The sequence below is a fragment of the Siniperca chuatsi genome, linkage group LG13 (assembly GCF_020085105.1).
Source record: "Siniperca chuatsi isolate FFG_IHB_CAS linkage group LG13, ASM2008510v1, whole genome shotgun sequence".
In the NCBI taxonomy this organism is placed as follows: Eukaryota; Metazoa; Chordata; class Actinopteri; order Centrarchiformes; family Sinipercidae; genus Siniperca; species Siniperca chuatsi.
This window is the reverse complement of record NC_058054.1, coordinates 10,961,935-10,976,428: the sequence shown is the minus strand read 5'-3', so window position 1 is coordinate 10,976,428 and position 14,494 is coordinate 10,961,935. Positions and strand designations below refer to the sequence as shown.

At 38.0% G+C, this 14,494-nt stretch overlaps 1 protein-coding gene across 2 annotated transcripts in view; it reads left to right on the top strand.

Annotated features, from left to right (window-relative positions):
- The first annotated feature begins 7,430 nt into the window (after nt 1–7,430).
- Nucleotides 7,431–14,494, top strand: part of ghrhra (growth hormone releasing hormone receptor a) — a 34,983-nt gene continuing 27,919 nt past the window's right edge. For both annotated transcript variants that reach the window (XR_006380382.1, XM_044218854.1), the window contains exons 1-2: nt 7,431–7,670; nt 8,402–8,510. Coding sequence is in view for 1 of the 2 variants with exons in the window: in XM_044218854.1 (XP_044074789.1) it covers nt 7,554–7,670; nt 8,402–8,510 (226 nt within the window). In the remaining variant the exon portion in view is untranslated. The remainder of the gene's footprint in view (nt 7,671–8,401; nt 8,511–14,494) is intronic.

Below are 14,494 nucleotides of genomic sequence, written 5' to 3'. Positions count from 1 at the left end.
ACAAACCACTATTTGCAAATGCGTATCTGCCAGAGAAACATGAGCTTAGCAGATTTGTCTGGTTCCCAGGCTAGCAATAAACATTTCTCACTTAATAACCAATGATAACAATCTCCTACAACTAGATGTCAACCTCAAAGGAAACATGATAGATACAGATTTCAAAATGAGTGCCACAAGCTCCTAAATCTTTACTTCTGACAGCTTCAGAAATCTCACAGTCAGTCAGGCAGCTGGCCTCAGCTAACCTCCTGTTACAAGGATCTTGTCACTAATGCAAAGTGAAGCGTCTCTCATGAGAAGTGTTTGAACCCACGAGGACATCACATAATCAGACCAACACCCTATTCACATTCATCCACTCTCGTTGACCCATAATTTACAACTTTCATCGTATCTTTTCTCTTCAAAAGGCAAATAGGGCAAGTAGGAAAAGCAGCAAATTGTGACAAATTCTTACTCTGTAACTCTGAGTTACTTGTGCTGGGCACTCTTTAAAATTAAAACCAAGGCTTGTGCTTTAAGTTGTACCAAAATGAAGCCATCAGTACACTGCTGTTCAGACAATTTATGATTTACCCGTTTACAGGAGATCTACTCCAGGGCAAAAAGGACAAAGCCACATCATTAAAATTTGTAAAACATCCTTCTTTGACCTTAGGTGTTCTTGGAAGGAGTTCAACAACACTAATTCCGCTGATTGGTTGATTTATTCCTCCATCGTCCAGCCTTTTCCTGCCCTAGTTTCTCATTACTTAAAGTAACTGTGACTGCATTTCTTGATTTTTCCATTGTCCCATATCTGAGTGATACAGTATGCGTCTGCTGGGTTCCTTTCTGTATTGTATATTGCTTCAGGGGTTTTAATGCCAGTATTATTCATCTGGGGAGCCCCTTGAGTGCAAAGCCATCTCCACAAATATAAGTGCACTTCTATCTGTTACAATAAAAGCTGTAAAATCCTTTGACATAAATTTCTCTGACTAAACATCAAAGGTGAATGCTGCTTATTATAAGAATGCACATCACAGTTCAATCAGTCTGTGCACTTTCCACAGTCTGCGGGCTGTAAAATTAACATCTGCTCCACTGACTATAGATGAGGTGCTCACTTTGTGGAGCCATCAGATGCTAAGGTGTTGTCAAACCAAATAAAGTTCATAATCAAGCATTGCTAACCGATATGAACCAGAATTTAAACATAAGCAAAGTGAGTGTCCTATTAATTTTTAAACAAACGCACATTTTACACATCAGCTTTAGCTTCAGGTTTTAGGAAAAGAGGGCACACATTTACAAGTATTGTCTGACCTGTAGGCTGAGCCTCAAGAATAATACATGTGCTTTTTGAAATTGGGTGGCATTCCTCTTTAAGCAAGGCCTTTCACTATCTATTTGTCCTGTAGCACTGATAAGGCCTGCTCTGGGAAAACAAGGGCAACAAGAAAAAACATGTTGCAACCTGTGTTGAGCCTTCAGGGAGAAGAATATGAATGGGAGGGCAAACACACAGCTATGACACTTTATTTTCATCCTGTAAAAATGTTGTGTTTGCATAATTTAGTGGGATATGTGCTACAACACTGATCTTGCTTGCAGTCAGAACTGCACCTTGTAGAATTACTGCCTTGAGGTCTTGATTATTTTCATTATCAATTAATCTGTCAATCTATTTATTGCTTAATCTATAAAATATCAGATATCCATCAGTTTCCCAGAATCCAAGAAGACATCTACAAATTGTTGCAAAAAAGCAGCAAATCCCCAGACTGGAGAAGCTGAAATCAGAGAATATTTGGCAGTTTTTGCTTGAAAAATGACTAAAACGATTAATCAATTATTAAAATAGTTGCAGACTAATTTTCTGTCTATCGACTAATTACAAATCACTAAAATAGTAACGTTTAAACTTCACTGTATTTCAAAAGTCACTCATCTCTTCAGTTTAGAGTACAGAGCGCACACTTAAAATCACTGGATTAGAAATGGAGCCGGTTCGACACAAACTCAAGATTTACCTTAAAACTGTCACAAATGTATTGTTAGTTGTACAAAACGATGTGCACATGACATTCAAAACGGCTAAGGATACACATATTATTAACAATCAATCAGACATGTAAGTTTAAAAAGAGCTAGAGTTTTGTATTACTTAACTACAAAGAGATGCAAAACGACCACAATGACACACAAAAGGACTACAAAAACACACAAAACGACCACAGAGAGATGCAAATGGACAGCAAAGAGACTCAAAACGACCACAAACAGGCCCCAAACAACTGCAAAGACACGCAAAAGAAGAAACAACTACAAAGAGATGCACAATCACTACAAACAGATGCAAACTGACCACAGAGACGCAAAACAAATGTGAATTTTTCTGGGTTTTTGTAGTCTTCTATGATAGTGAAACTGAATATCTTTCGGTGTCATTTGTTTGCTATTTGTTGACATTCTGTACACCAAATGAATGTCAAGAATGTGAATAAAAAAAATGATCAGTAGATTAATCGATAATGAAAATAATCGTTAATTGCAGCCCATGTATCAATCACTGGCTTCATCTGACGTGCTTTTCCCAACTTCAGTGTTACTATGCTTACAGTACAATTGGTTCTAGTAGCTTGTGAAAACACAAGCTTGAATAGGATACATTAGCTCTTATGGGGATCAAACACTCTCAACACTCACCTCCCTGCTCCACAAAATTGAAACCGGTGATCAAACAGGCAATGCAAAGCCTTGTTTAAATGCAAACAACCAATATGTTTGAAATATAAGCCATTAGCCAACAGGTGTCCGTGGTATCACACAAACCTTTTGTTAACCTGTGTTTGTGAATGGGTCTTGGTGTTTTAGGTATAGGTTTTCAGGATTATCTTTATGGAAAGCCCATGCTACAGTGATGACCGAAACCTGATAACATGCTACCTTGTATACCAAGAGGTTTGTTTTCAATTATCATTGAAGCTGCTGGGACACCATGTTTCACACTGAGGGACACAGATTCACACCTGGAGAGTGACAAGCACAATCGTATTCTCCGACTGTTTGCGAGGAGCTTTAGTTGAACACCTGACCTGTAAAATGTTCCTGTAAATGAATCACCAAGTAGCTCCAGATGAGTAGTTGAAGGTTGAATCCTGTGTTCTTGTTCTTGGGAACCTATTCTGTAGGGAAGGATTAAGCTTTTTTTAGCACTGGCCTGCTCCACATTAACACCTGGATACTGCCTGACATGGCCCCATTTGTAAATTACCATGACCATAAACCAGCTCCAGTGGAGCAAAATCTAATCTTTGTTCAAAGATACCAAAGTGGTAACAGATTTTAACCACCGTCTTTCCAGTCATAACCCACCTTTTAGCTAGTGTGTTTTCGAATAACCAATTACTGACAGCAGGCTACCTACTCAGGCAAAGAAAACCAAAACTATCCTTTCATAACATGCCCAGTGGTGGAATGTAACTAAGTACATTTACTCAAGTACTGTATTTAAGTACAAATTTGAGGTACTTGCTACTTGATACTTCTACTTCTTCTACACTACATTTCAGAGGTAAATATTGTACTTTTTACTCAGCAGTAAAATGCAACATACACATTAATGCAACAGTAATATTAATCCAAAAACATCAGATATAATAGTGAAACACTGACAGGGACTATTTTACTGTAGAATGAGTAGTTTTACTTTTGATACTACTACTTTGCCGATAATACTCATATACTTTTCCTTAAGTATGATGATGAAAGATTGCCCAATGTGGGGCTTTAGCTGACCTATGGTGCTGGAGACTGGGATTCTAGTCCCACATTGTGCCTCGCTGAGGCTACAATGGACCCCTTAGTCTGTTCCAACAATCACCAACTGTGGTTTGGTCGTAATAAATCCTTTATTCACCGCGTTAGATGAGAAAAGAACCAACCTCCTCAAAGCCAACAGTTTCACACAGTGGGACTCACATGCACCAACATGCACGCGCAGCCGCACCAGCTACCAAAACAAAGAGCAGAGAAGCCCGGATGAAGACACACTTGGAGGGAGTGTGATGTCATCCTCTGCTCAGGATTACTCCACTAGATCTTTACATAGCAAATAGTTGTTTACTGCTATATTAATGTTCAAAATCTCATATACAGAACCTTTAATATATGTTTGTGGTAATTTGATTAAACACAACTTTGTAAGGAATATGCATCATGTGAACACAATATAAACACACAATATAAAATAGTAAAGCTCTTAAAACTAGATTTTGACAGAAGAGCTCTCTTTAACACATGGCTACAAAGTTAGCCAATAAGGCATTTGCTGATATTAGGGCTGCAACTATCGATTATTTCTATTATGGACCGATCTGCTGATTTTTTTATATGCTTTATTAATTGATTAATCGTGTCGTCAGTAAAAATGCCCATCACAATATCCAGGAGCACAAGGTGACACCATGTCTTGTTTTGTCCAATCAACAAATCCAAAAGCCAAAAATATTCAATTCACTATGATGTAAGATAAAGAAAAGCGGTGAATTCTCACATTTGAAAACCTGGAACCATCATAATGAAAAATATATACTTAACAATTAATTATCATGGTCCGGCTCTGCCTCTCCCTCATTCCTAGTGTCTCCAGTTGTTCTCTCCCCTTCCTGGTGCTTCCTGTTTGTCCCCTGTTTGTTCTCTCTCTCTCTGTGAGTGTGTGTGTGTCCTTGTCTGGGCGTGGCATTCCGCCTCATTCATTCGTCAAGCTTTTGCCGCCAATTCACCTGCACACTCATCCAGTCATCCAGCTGCTACAGTATAAGACCCCGGCTCTCCTCTCCAGTCCAGCCAGATTGTTCTGTTTGCCAATGTGGTACAGACGCACGGCCAAATCTCCTAATTGTTGTTACTCGTGACTAGTTGTATTCGGACTAACCTGTGTTCTCCCTGTGTCTCAGGTTCACACTCACCTGTGTTCTCTGCCCGCCTGCCTGTCTCGTCCAGTGCCATTATCAGCCGGCCTGCCTGCCCTGCTCCACCGTGAGACTCATCTGTTCCCCACCTTGTGAATAAATCCATTTGAACTATCTAAAAGACTTTGTCTGAGTCCTGCTTTTGGGTCCTGAACATTACGGAGTATAACATTAATTGATTATTGACTCATTTTCTTTCGATCAACTTATTGATCAATCATTGTTGCAGCTCTACTTCAAATTGCTTCTTTTATCTGACCAAAAGTCCAAAAGCAAGAGATAATTAGTTTACTATAATGTAAGGAGCTAATTCTCACATTTTAAGAAGCTTGAACTTACAAATGTTTGCCATTTTGGCTTGACATGATAGTTAATTGATTGTCAAAATAGTGGGAGATTATTTTTCTGTCATTGACTAATCAATTATTCAAGTTATCATTTCAGCTCTAGCTGATATTTTAGTGGTGCAAATTCGCTAACAAATTTCCAGTTAATCAAATACTAAAACCAACTTACGTGCAGCAAAGCTGGGGCTTGGCAGTTACCTGCTTTGCCCGGTTGGTAATCCAGCCTTGTTAACAGACACCATGTAATGATCAGTGGTGGAAGAAATATTCAGATCCTTTACTTAAGTAAAAGTACCAATACAACAGTGTAAAAATACTCCAACTCCCTGCATTGAAAATCCTACTTAAGAGAAGTATTATTAGCAAAACGTAGGCTACGTAAAGCATAAGTAAAAGTACACGTTAGGCATCAGAAGGGCCCCCTTTCTAATGGTAAGAAGCATTTTGATGGTGCAGGTGAAGGCGGGATAATTTCTTTATACACTGTTTGGTAGTTTAATCTACAACAATGCATCGTATTTGATAAACTGATCATATGTTTTGTATGTAAAGTCTTGATCTGCACAGTAACTAGTAACTGTAGTTTACAGATAAATGTAGTGGAGTAAAATGTGGTGTCAAAACTGTACTTAAGTACAGCAGTTAAGTAAATGAACTTTAAATGTACCCATAAAAGAACACTTCATCCGTCAGTTTATAAGAAAAATTAAAATTAAAAATGTTCAAATTTGGAGATACGTGGTTTTCAATGGACAGGAAGGGTCTGAAAAATCGTAATCTGAAAAATAACGAAAGCTGTCAGACAAATGTAAATGTGATAATAATGAACAAATATCCCGTTAAATATTAAATTGTTTGCCTATCAGGCAGTGTACAAATAAAGGTTTTATGTGAGACATATACAGTGGTCATCTGGCAGTCATTAACATTTGCAAAATACATTTTGTGACTTTAAATGAGGCCATTGGCTGTTTGTCTTATCACGCATCCCCACTGCCAGATCTCTGAATGAAATGAGATATTCATTCACTGGATTTTGCTCTTCCCTAAGAGAGAGAGAGAGAGAGAGAGAGAGAGAGAGAGAGAGAGAGAGAGAGAGAGAGAGAATGTATTCTAAATACTAAGACTAGATTTCCTTGACAAACGCTCCATCTTGAGTAAAAATCAAATTGGCTTCCTCCCAAAACACCCTTCACACTTTAATTAACAAACATGTTCACCAAACAAAAAATGGTAAGATATTCGCTTGTTTTATTGACTTCAAGAAAGCTTTCGACTCTATTTGGCATGAAGGGCTCTATTACAGACTTCTACATTGTGGTATAGGGGGCAAAATGTATGATCTGGTTACATCAAAGTATTTGAAAAATAGGTGTGCTGTTAAAATTGGAGACAAACAAACTGAATCGTTCACCCAGAGAAGAGGTGTTTGTCAGGGCTGCGATTTAAGCCCGACTTTATTTAATGTGTATATAAATGAACTTGCTGCAGTTGGATCAGTGTGCTGCTCCAGGCCTCTCGCTCCTAGTTAGAGAGGTGAAGTCTCTGTTTTATGCTGATGACCTTGTTCTCCTGGACAGAGTAGATAGTAGATTTTTCTAAACGCCCCAGATGCCAGGAGAACAAATACCAGTTTACCATTAATAATCATATCATTGAACACAGTATGAGTTATACCCACCTTGGTATAACCATAACAGCATCAGGGAGTTTCAACATGGCAGTGAATGCACTAAAAGAGCTCTAAATGCAATTAAGAGTGGTCACTGTTCAACAGGTGAGGTTGAGACAGAGATGCACTTCCTCCCACAATGTATAACATCCAATGAAATAAGAAACATTTACTTTAACAAGTTCAACTCTGTAATCTCAGATTTCAAAAAGTTAAATGAGCTCTCAAAATTAAAAATACTCCTAGGAGAAGGAGAAAGGGCAGATCTTGCTGCCCAATATGTATCAACATGCCACAATGGCAATGTTAACATCTGTTTCCCGTGCCAACAAAGCCCACTGAATTGAGAGAGAGAGAGAGAGAGAGAGAGAGAGAGAGAGAGAGAGAGAGAGAGAGCAGATGTGAGACAGCAGCTCTCCACTCCCGCAAGTTTTGCAGCTCGAGGGGAGAATGGGGATTCATCTATTTTAGGTTGACAGATTACATTTTCATACCGAGGCTATAAAGAAGTGAGTCTTTAAGAGGCACAGAGGAACAAATAACCTGGATTTACGCTCACATCATCATCGTCCGATGCGGGATCTAAAGAAGACAGATAAGAAAATGGAAATGTTTTGTAAGAGGCTGCCAGGACGACAGCAGAAATTCATACTCCTCATCTTTTACCTTCATCTGTGGTACAGGCCTATAGTGAGTTGCATGTTTATATTTCTTTATCATTATATTCCTATCTGGGCCAAAATACGCTCATCCATGAAGTGAATAAAAGCAGATCAAAGTGCAGCTGAAGAACCTTTTGCATTTTAAAAGCGAAACAACTACTAATTAAGAAACGATCTACTTAATTATAGCCTAATGACATCTTTATTGCGATGCTATTAGCCTACTATTATTATCTCTGTCCTTCTTTGGCTGTTTGGAGCACACACGCAACACTTGGACAGCAAATGTCCTCATTAAGCCGCTGGCACTAATTAGTGGTTATCTAGGCTGGCGACCTGCACCCTTCACAGCCATCCATCTGGTATCAATCAAAGACAAAATCAACAGGGAAAACACAGAAAAAAAGAGGTATGACTGGTCCAGATGTTATCTTGTAGTCTGCAAGGTTTGAGCATGAATTTGGAAAAGGCATGTTAATAAGAAATGACTTTAACTCTTATGAATAATATTATTCTGAGGGCAAAATCACATTTTTAATTAGCAGGGGCATTTAAAATGTTTATATTTATCTTTATTTAGGAGATTTTATGACAAAAAGGGGACATATAAAAACTAATTTCTCGATACATATACAAATACACCTGCTCCTGATAATTTCCACGTTTTTCCTCCATCGCTGCAAGCAACCAGCGAAGAGCATCGGCTTGTGGTGCATGTGTCTGCTTCACTGTAGATAACTAAGTTGTCTGTATTTTCAGGCTGAAGCGATTCATCCGGACTGCGCCATCGTCTCCCAGCACCTGCGGGCTCGGGAGGTTTGTAGCCAGACCAGGAGAAGTGAAGCGCAAAACCAGACCGACCACAGCGGTGGGTTCATGTGAGATGCTGCTGCTTTGTGTTTTCTGCACACAAACACACACACACTTACAGAGGTAACTGGGAAAAGAGTGGCGCACTGCGAGATGTTTTTTAATAGACAGGAATGTGGGCTAAACTAAAAAAAGGAAGAGTTTTGAGATGTGCTGGGGAGTAAAACACAGGCAGAAATCAAGAGATGAAACCAGCACATTATACACACCCAGGAAGCTGAATGATGTAGGTTAAACTTTCTGTAGGAACTGTGTTTTATTTCTGTTAGCTGAACATTTTTATTCTCTGTGATATTTGTGGCACTGGGAGCAAAGTTTGCAGCTTTATTCATGTGATGAACCTCATGAACACACACACACAAAAATTAAGACTTAGTGACTTCAATGGCTCTCAGAGGTCAAAATGCAGTCAAATTAAATTGATTACAGTGATTTAATTGTGTACCTTTAACCTTCCATGTTTTTAGGCTTCAGTTGTATAATCTGTCTTTATCTGCATTGTAAGTGGATTTCTTGTACAAGATGGTAGGGCTGCAACCTATGATTGATTTTACTGTCACTTAATGTGCCCATTATTTTCTCAATCAACTGAAAAGTCGAATTGTCTATGTCAGTATATTTTGAAAAATGTCCATCAAAATTTCTCAGAGCCCAAGGTGACGTCTTCAAATTATTTGTTTTGTCTGACCAACAGTCAAAAATCCTCAAATATTCACTGAACTATCATATATGTCAAAGAAAAGCAGCAAATCCTTACATTTGGGCAGCTGGAACCAGTGAATGTTGTGACATTTTTGCTTGAAAAGATCAATCAATTATCAAAATAGTTGCTGATTAATTTTTTGTTGATCAAAACTGATTTGACAACAAATTGTTTCAGCTCTACTTTTAAATGACCCCAGTGACCAAGACTCTAAACCTATACATACATGTATTAGGTGTTGATATTCATGTAACTTTTCAAAGCACGAGCAAAGTTTTACATGCAGCGCCGGTGAACTGGAGGTGGATCAGTGGGTGGCGAAAGGTTAACTGCCTTTAACTGCGATAGAAATACCAGCAGAAAAGACTTATAAATATGAATCGAGACCATAAGATGCAGCATTTTACAAAACAGATACAGCACAATACAATACACATTTGTTAATATATGGACAAAGTTCCCCTCCAGACATGTTTTAAAGACACAGCGAAATAAAAAATACATTTTCCAAATTCTAATCATCTGTTTTTATATCTTGTTACATGTTTAAATTTTTTTATTATTATTAAAATATATATATATATATATATATATATATATATATATCTATCTATCTATCTATCTATCTATATATCTATATATATATATATATATATATATATATATATATATAAATAATAATAATAAATAAATACAAAAATACTCAAAATGTGATTTTTAAAAATCAAAATCCCTCGTTTTTATCTTCTTGGAAAATAAATATTTTGTGATGACTCATCACAAATGGAGTGGCAGTGGTAGAAAGTATTTAAGTACCTTTACTTAAGTACTGCACTTAGGTACAATTTTGAACGAAGGACTTTTATACTGTTATTTTGCTACTTTTACTTAAGTAAAGGACCTGAATACTTCTTCCACCACTGTCGGGTGGTGGGTGTTTTGTGATAGCAGCTTAAAAATTAAGTTACTGCACTTGTAGCAGCAGAACAACTGTGTGACACTCCTTTAATTCACTTTAATTTCTTTCTTCTTGTCTTATTTTGAAAAGACAGAATGCAGAGAATGAATGAAATCTGTAATGCGTGTGGACACGGTGTTATTACACCATGTAATCATCATACTGATCTAAAACCCACACTGACACCTGTTCTTCCTCCTGGTGAGGCTTCACCTGCCTGTCCCTCCAATCTGACTCATTGACTTCATTATATTCTGGCAACTCCCCTCCACGAGAGTGATGAACTTTAACATTTCCAGACTAATTTGATCTTAATTACCCCTGATGAGTCTGAATGCCGGAACGACACAACACTTTGGTGCAAACTTGTCCTCCGCTGCTCATTACGCAGATTAATGTCTGCTGATGAATTTCTCTGTCGAAGTAGGTGTGTTTGTGTGTCCATCAGTGTGATGCCAACCATGCAGGTGACATGAAATCATGCCGAGTTGGAGAGTCATGCAGAGTTCAAATTTCACCTTTGTGAAATAATCATGAGTGTCATCAGTGACTGACTCCTGGTGGTAATGGGCACAAGTAGACCTCATATGTTGTATACTGCTGTGAAACGTGTTGCCATTGGCAAACATCAGCCAGTTAGCCAACTAAGGATTATTTTGTTTGGTCCAGACTGACATAACTCAACTGTTGGATGGGTTGCCATGAAATTTGGTGCAGACATTTACGGTGCCGAGTAGTTGAATCCTCGTGATTTTAGTGATCCCCTGACACTCATCTAGCGCCACCATGAGGTTCACATTTGTGGTTTTAAGTGAAATATCTCACTATTGGATGGATTGAGATAATATAGCCTAATTCTCTTTAAGCACTGATCACTTTTTGGCAAAATAGAAATAGTTTGAATATAAAGCTGTTGAAAACTGGTCATATTTAGCCAAAAAAAAAAAAAAAAAAAAACAACGTTATTCTTTCTGCCTCCCCCCCCCAAAAAAACCAATACCCAGATGTACATTAAATAACAAAATTTTAATTCCATTAAAACCTTAAATCCCACGAGCAGCCAACTAAAAGCATGCTGCTTAATAGATGAGGGTGTCATCCAGTTCCTCCCTCAGCGGTGCTCTGGAAGCACTCACTCGGTGTCCAAAGTAATTTCACATGTCATTGTTAATCCTAAATGAGGTGACATTTAAGTGCCTAAATGTATAGCTTCCTCTATAGCTGTCTGTATATAAAGGCCTATGAATAGAGCCCTGCTCAGTGGGTGACAAAACCTTTTGGATGATCTGAAAGGAAATGTTTGAAATCAATCATCAGCCTCTTGACAAGACTGTTAATTGTGAACTCGACAGTTAGACACACCAGGGAATATAACATTATGGTTTTCCCCACATGGTAGTTCAAAATCCCCCCTGTGATTATTAGTCCCAGTGAAACAGTGTTAGTTTCCATAATTAATGGTTTTTGCTACACTCACTATGACTTTTGTTACGTGGATGAATGAGGACAAATGTTTCTTTTAACATAGATCATATAATTGTGCCTCTTTCTTTGGCGCCTCTAATCTCAGACTAAAAATGAAATCTTTTCATAATCAGCACATCACAGTTGTCACTCTCAGTGTCTGTATGACTCAAATCCAGAGATCTGAATTTAAGCATTTAGGAGCGGGAACTCCCTTATGGGAATATTATTCCACCGCTTGACAGACAGTAAAATTTTTATTCACACTTGGAAGCAGTCTAATCTGTAAAGCAATCCAACAAACAGATTGAAGTAAACAACCTAGATATAAACTTCGGTTCAGATACAGTGTAAAGGACCCGACCTGTTGCGACCTGACCATCCGACAAGCAGTTCTGGCGGAGTTTACTGCCGCCTTAAGATAATGATGTTTAGCAGGTTTACCGTGTTCACTGTTTACCGTGTTAGCATGCTAACATTTACCAAATAGCACTAAACACAAAGTACAACTAGGTTGAATGTCATTAGTTTTAAAAAGGTATTTAGTCATAAACCAAAACATAGGACAAATTAAACTTTTGACCTGATAACAGCGCTAGATTAAAAATCAGAGGATTTTACAAAGTAAATACAATTCATCCTGAATGTGTGCAGCAAATTTCATGACAATTCATCCAATAGTTGTTTCAGTCTGGACCAAAGTGTTTGACTGACCGATCAGCAGACCAACTTTGCTAAAAAGCTAAATCATCATCTTCATTTCAAGTAGATGCTAAATCAGCATTTTGCTGCCATCCAGCCCCAATGGGAGAAAGAACAAAACCTTCCTCATAACGTCATTTTAATATTGCTCATGTCAAGTAACAAACTGGGAGAAAACCATCCAAAACCAGCTTGTCATGTAAAATTAATGGCAACCCACACTGACAGCTTCAAAACACCCACATCCATTATTTTCTATTTGAGCCAACAAACCTGTCAGGATATGCTGCTGTCCTAATGTTTAATGTCAGTGTGCGTCAACTCTCCAGAAAAGCAGCAATTTTAACACATTCACTTGCCAAAATGGTGTCGTGGCCACTGTACCTTTAGTACTTTTCCTGTCTGTGTGGAGCGTCCATTGTGTGCTACGGGTGTCCATTGATGGCAAATAATGCAACACTATGTAACTGGGCTGGTGTGTGTTTCACATTTTGTCCCACTTCCTCTTCCACCTTAAAATCAGACCTTTCTGATGAAGCTACAACTTTCTACCTTAAATTAATTAATCCGCTGCTTTGTTGTCATTTACTCCAACATGACCTAAATCCAACCCTAGAACCTGCCAGATAGATTTATTTTATAAAGCAACACCTGAAGTTCAGTAATTAAATCAGCTGTCCTGTCCTTCAGTGCCAATAATTCAACAGCATCTGTACAATCAACACTGCTGTTTGGTTTTGTTTGTTCCACCCACCAAAGTGCCTATAAACATGACACTGTCTCTGTCGTGAAACCTGAAATACTATATGGAAGCCGTTTCTTCTCTTGAATAGATGCCTCTGTTTTTCTATTAGGATTCTACCCATCTGTGTAAACCTGAAGATCATCCTCCCACATGTAACATGCTTATGATGTTTGCCCTCTCACCAAATCTAAAATTTTGAGGCCAACATCCAATTCTGGCATTACCCAGAATGAAATAAGAAACCACAATATTGGAGAATAAAATTTCTTAATCCCTAATACCAATTATCTCAGCACAGCTATTTAGTCACTGTATAAAGAAACTGTACCTTTTCAGATCATTAACTGCAAGCTTGTAAGCACATCCTTTATTTTCAAGGCTGTACTTCACTGTCAATTTTAATCGTCTTATCCACAATGGATTTCCACTCCTTACAACAAGATGCACTTGACAGGGACTGGTTTGAAAGGCATTGTTTTTAGTGTGATTAGTTGTGGCTAATCATGGATGGAAGCCCACAATAGAGAGGAAATCTTTATATTTAGCAGGCTGAAACCAGCCACCTGTGAGGGGCACCCACCTGTCACCCAAAGTGGCCACGTACTTAAGTATGCATAACTTTCACATAACAGGTGAGTTATTTAAAAAAAAAAAAAAAAAAATAAAAAAAAATTCACCCCCTCTCCACAGTTGTCATGAAGGGGGACATTAGCTAAACCGAGACCAAAACCGTTTTGTACCAGGCTGTGAAGTTTGGCATTTTAACATCGAGCTCTGTTGAGATGGAATTGCTTTTGGAGCTAGCCTCAAGTCGGCATATGAGGGACTGCAGTTTTTGGCACTTCCATGTTGACTTCATTTTTAATGATACTGTTAAGCATGTTTTATTTAGGTGTAGAAAGAGATTAAGTGATCATGTGTTTCATAAGATCTGAACAAAATAAACATTTAAATACTAGAGAAGCATTTCTGGGGAGTATTACCCTTATGCAATTTATGCATGCCATCATAATCTGCTTAAGTACAGTTATTTTGAAATACCAGTGGAGTTTGTACTGTATGCAGGTGCTCAGTTAGAAATTGAATGGGCCTCCATAGACTTTAATGTAGTATAAAATTGTAGATGTCATACTGACCTTAAGTTCACTTCATCAGTGTACAAGACTGAGAAAAAGTCTTACTATGCACAGGTGCTGTGTTAGAAATACTATGGACTATAAAATGGGCCTTCACAGCCATTAATGCATTATATTAGTAGTACATGTCATTATGACCTTATGTACATTTGGTCAGTGGGCAATATCATTTTGACATCAGTGGAGTTTGTACTGTATACAATGGCAATTCATGTTTGAGACACTGTTTTTAAAGCAAATAGTTAAGAAAAATTATCTTGAGCCATCTTCAGTA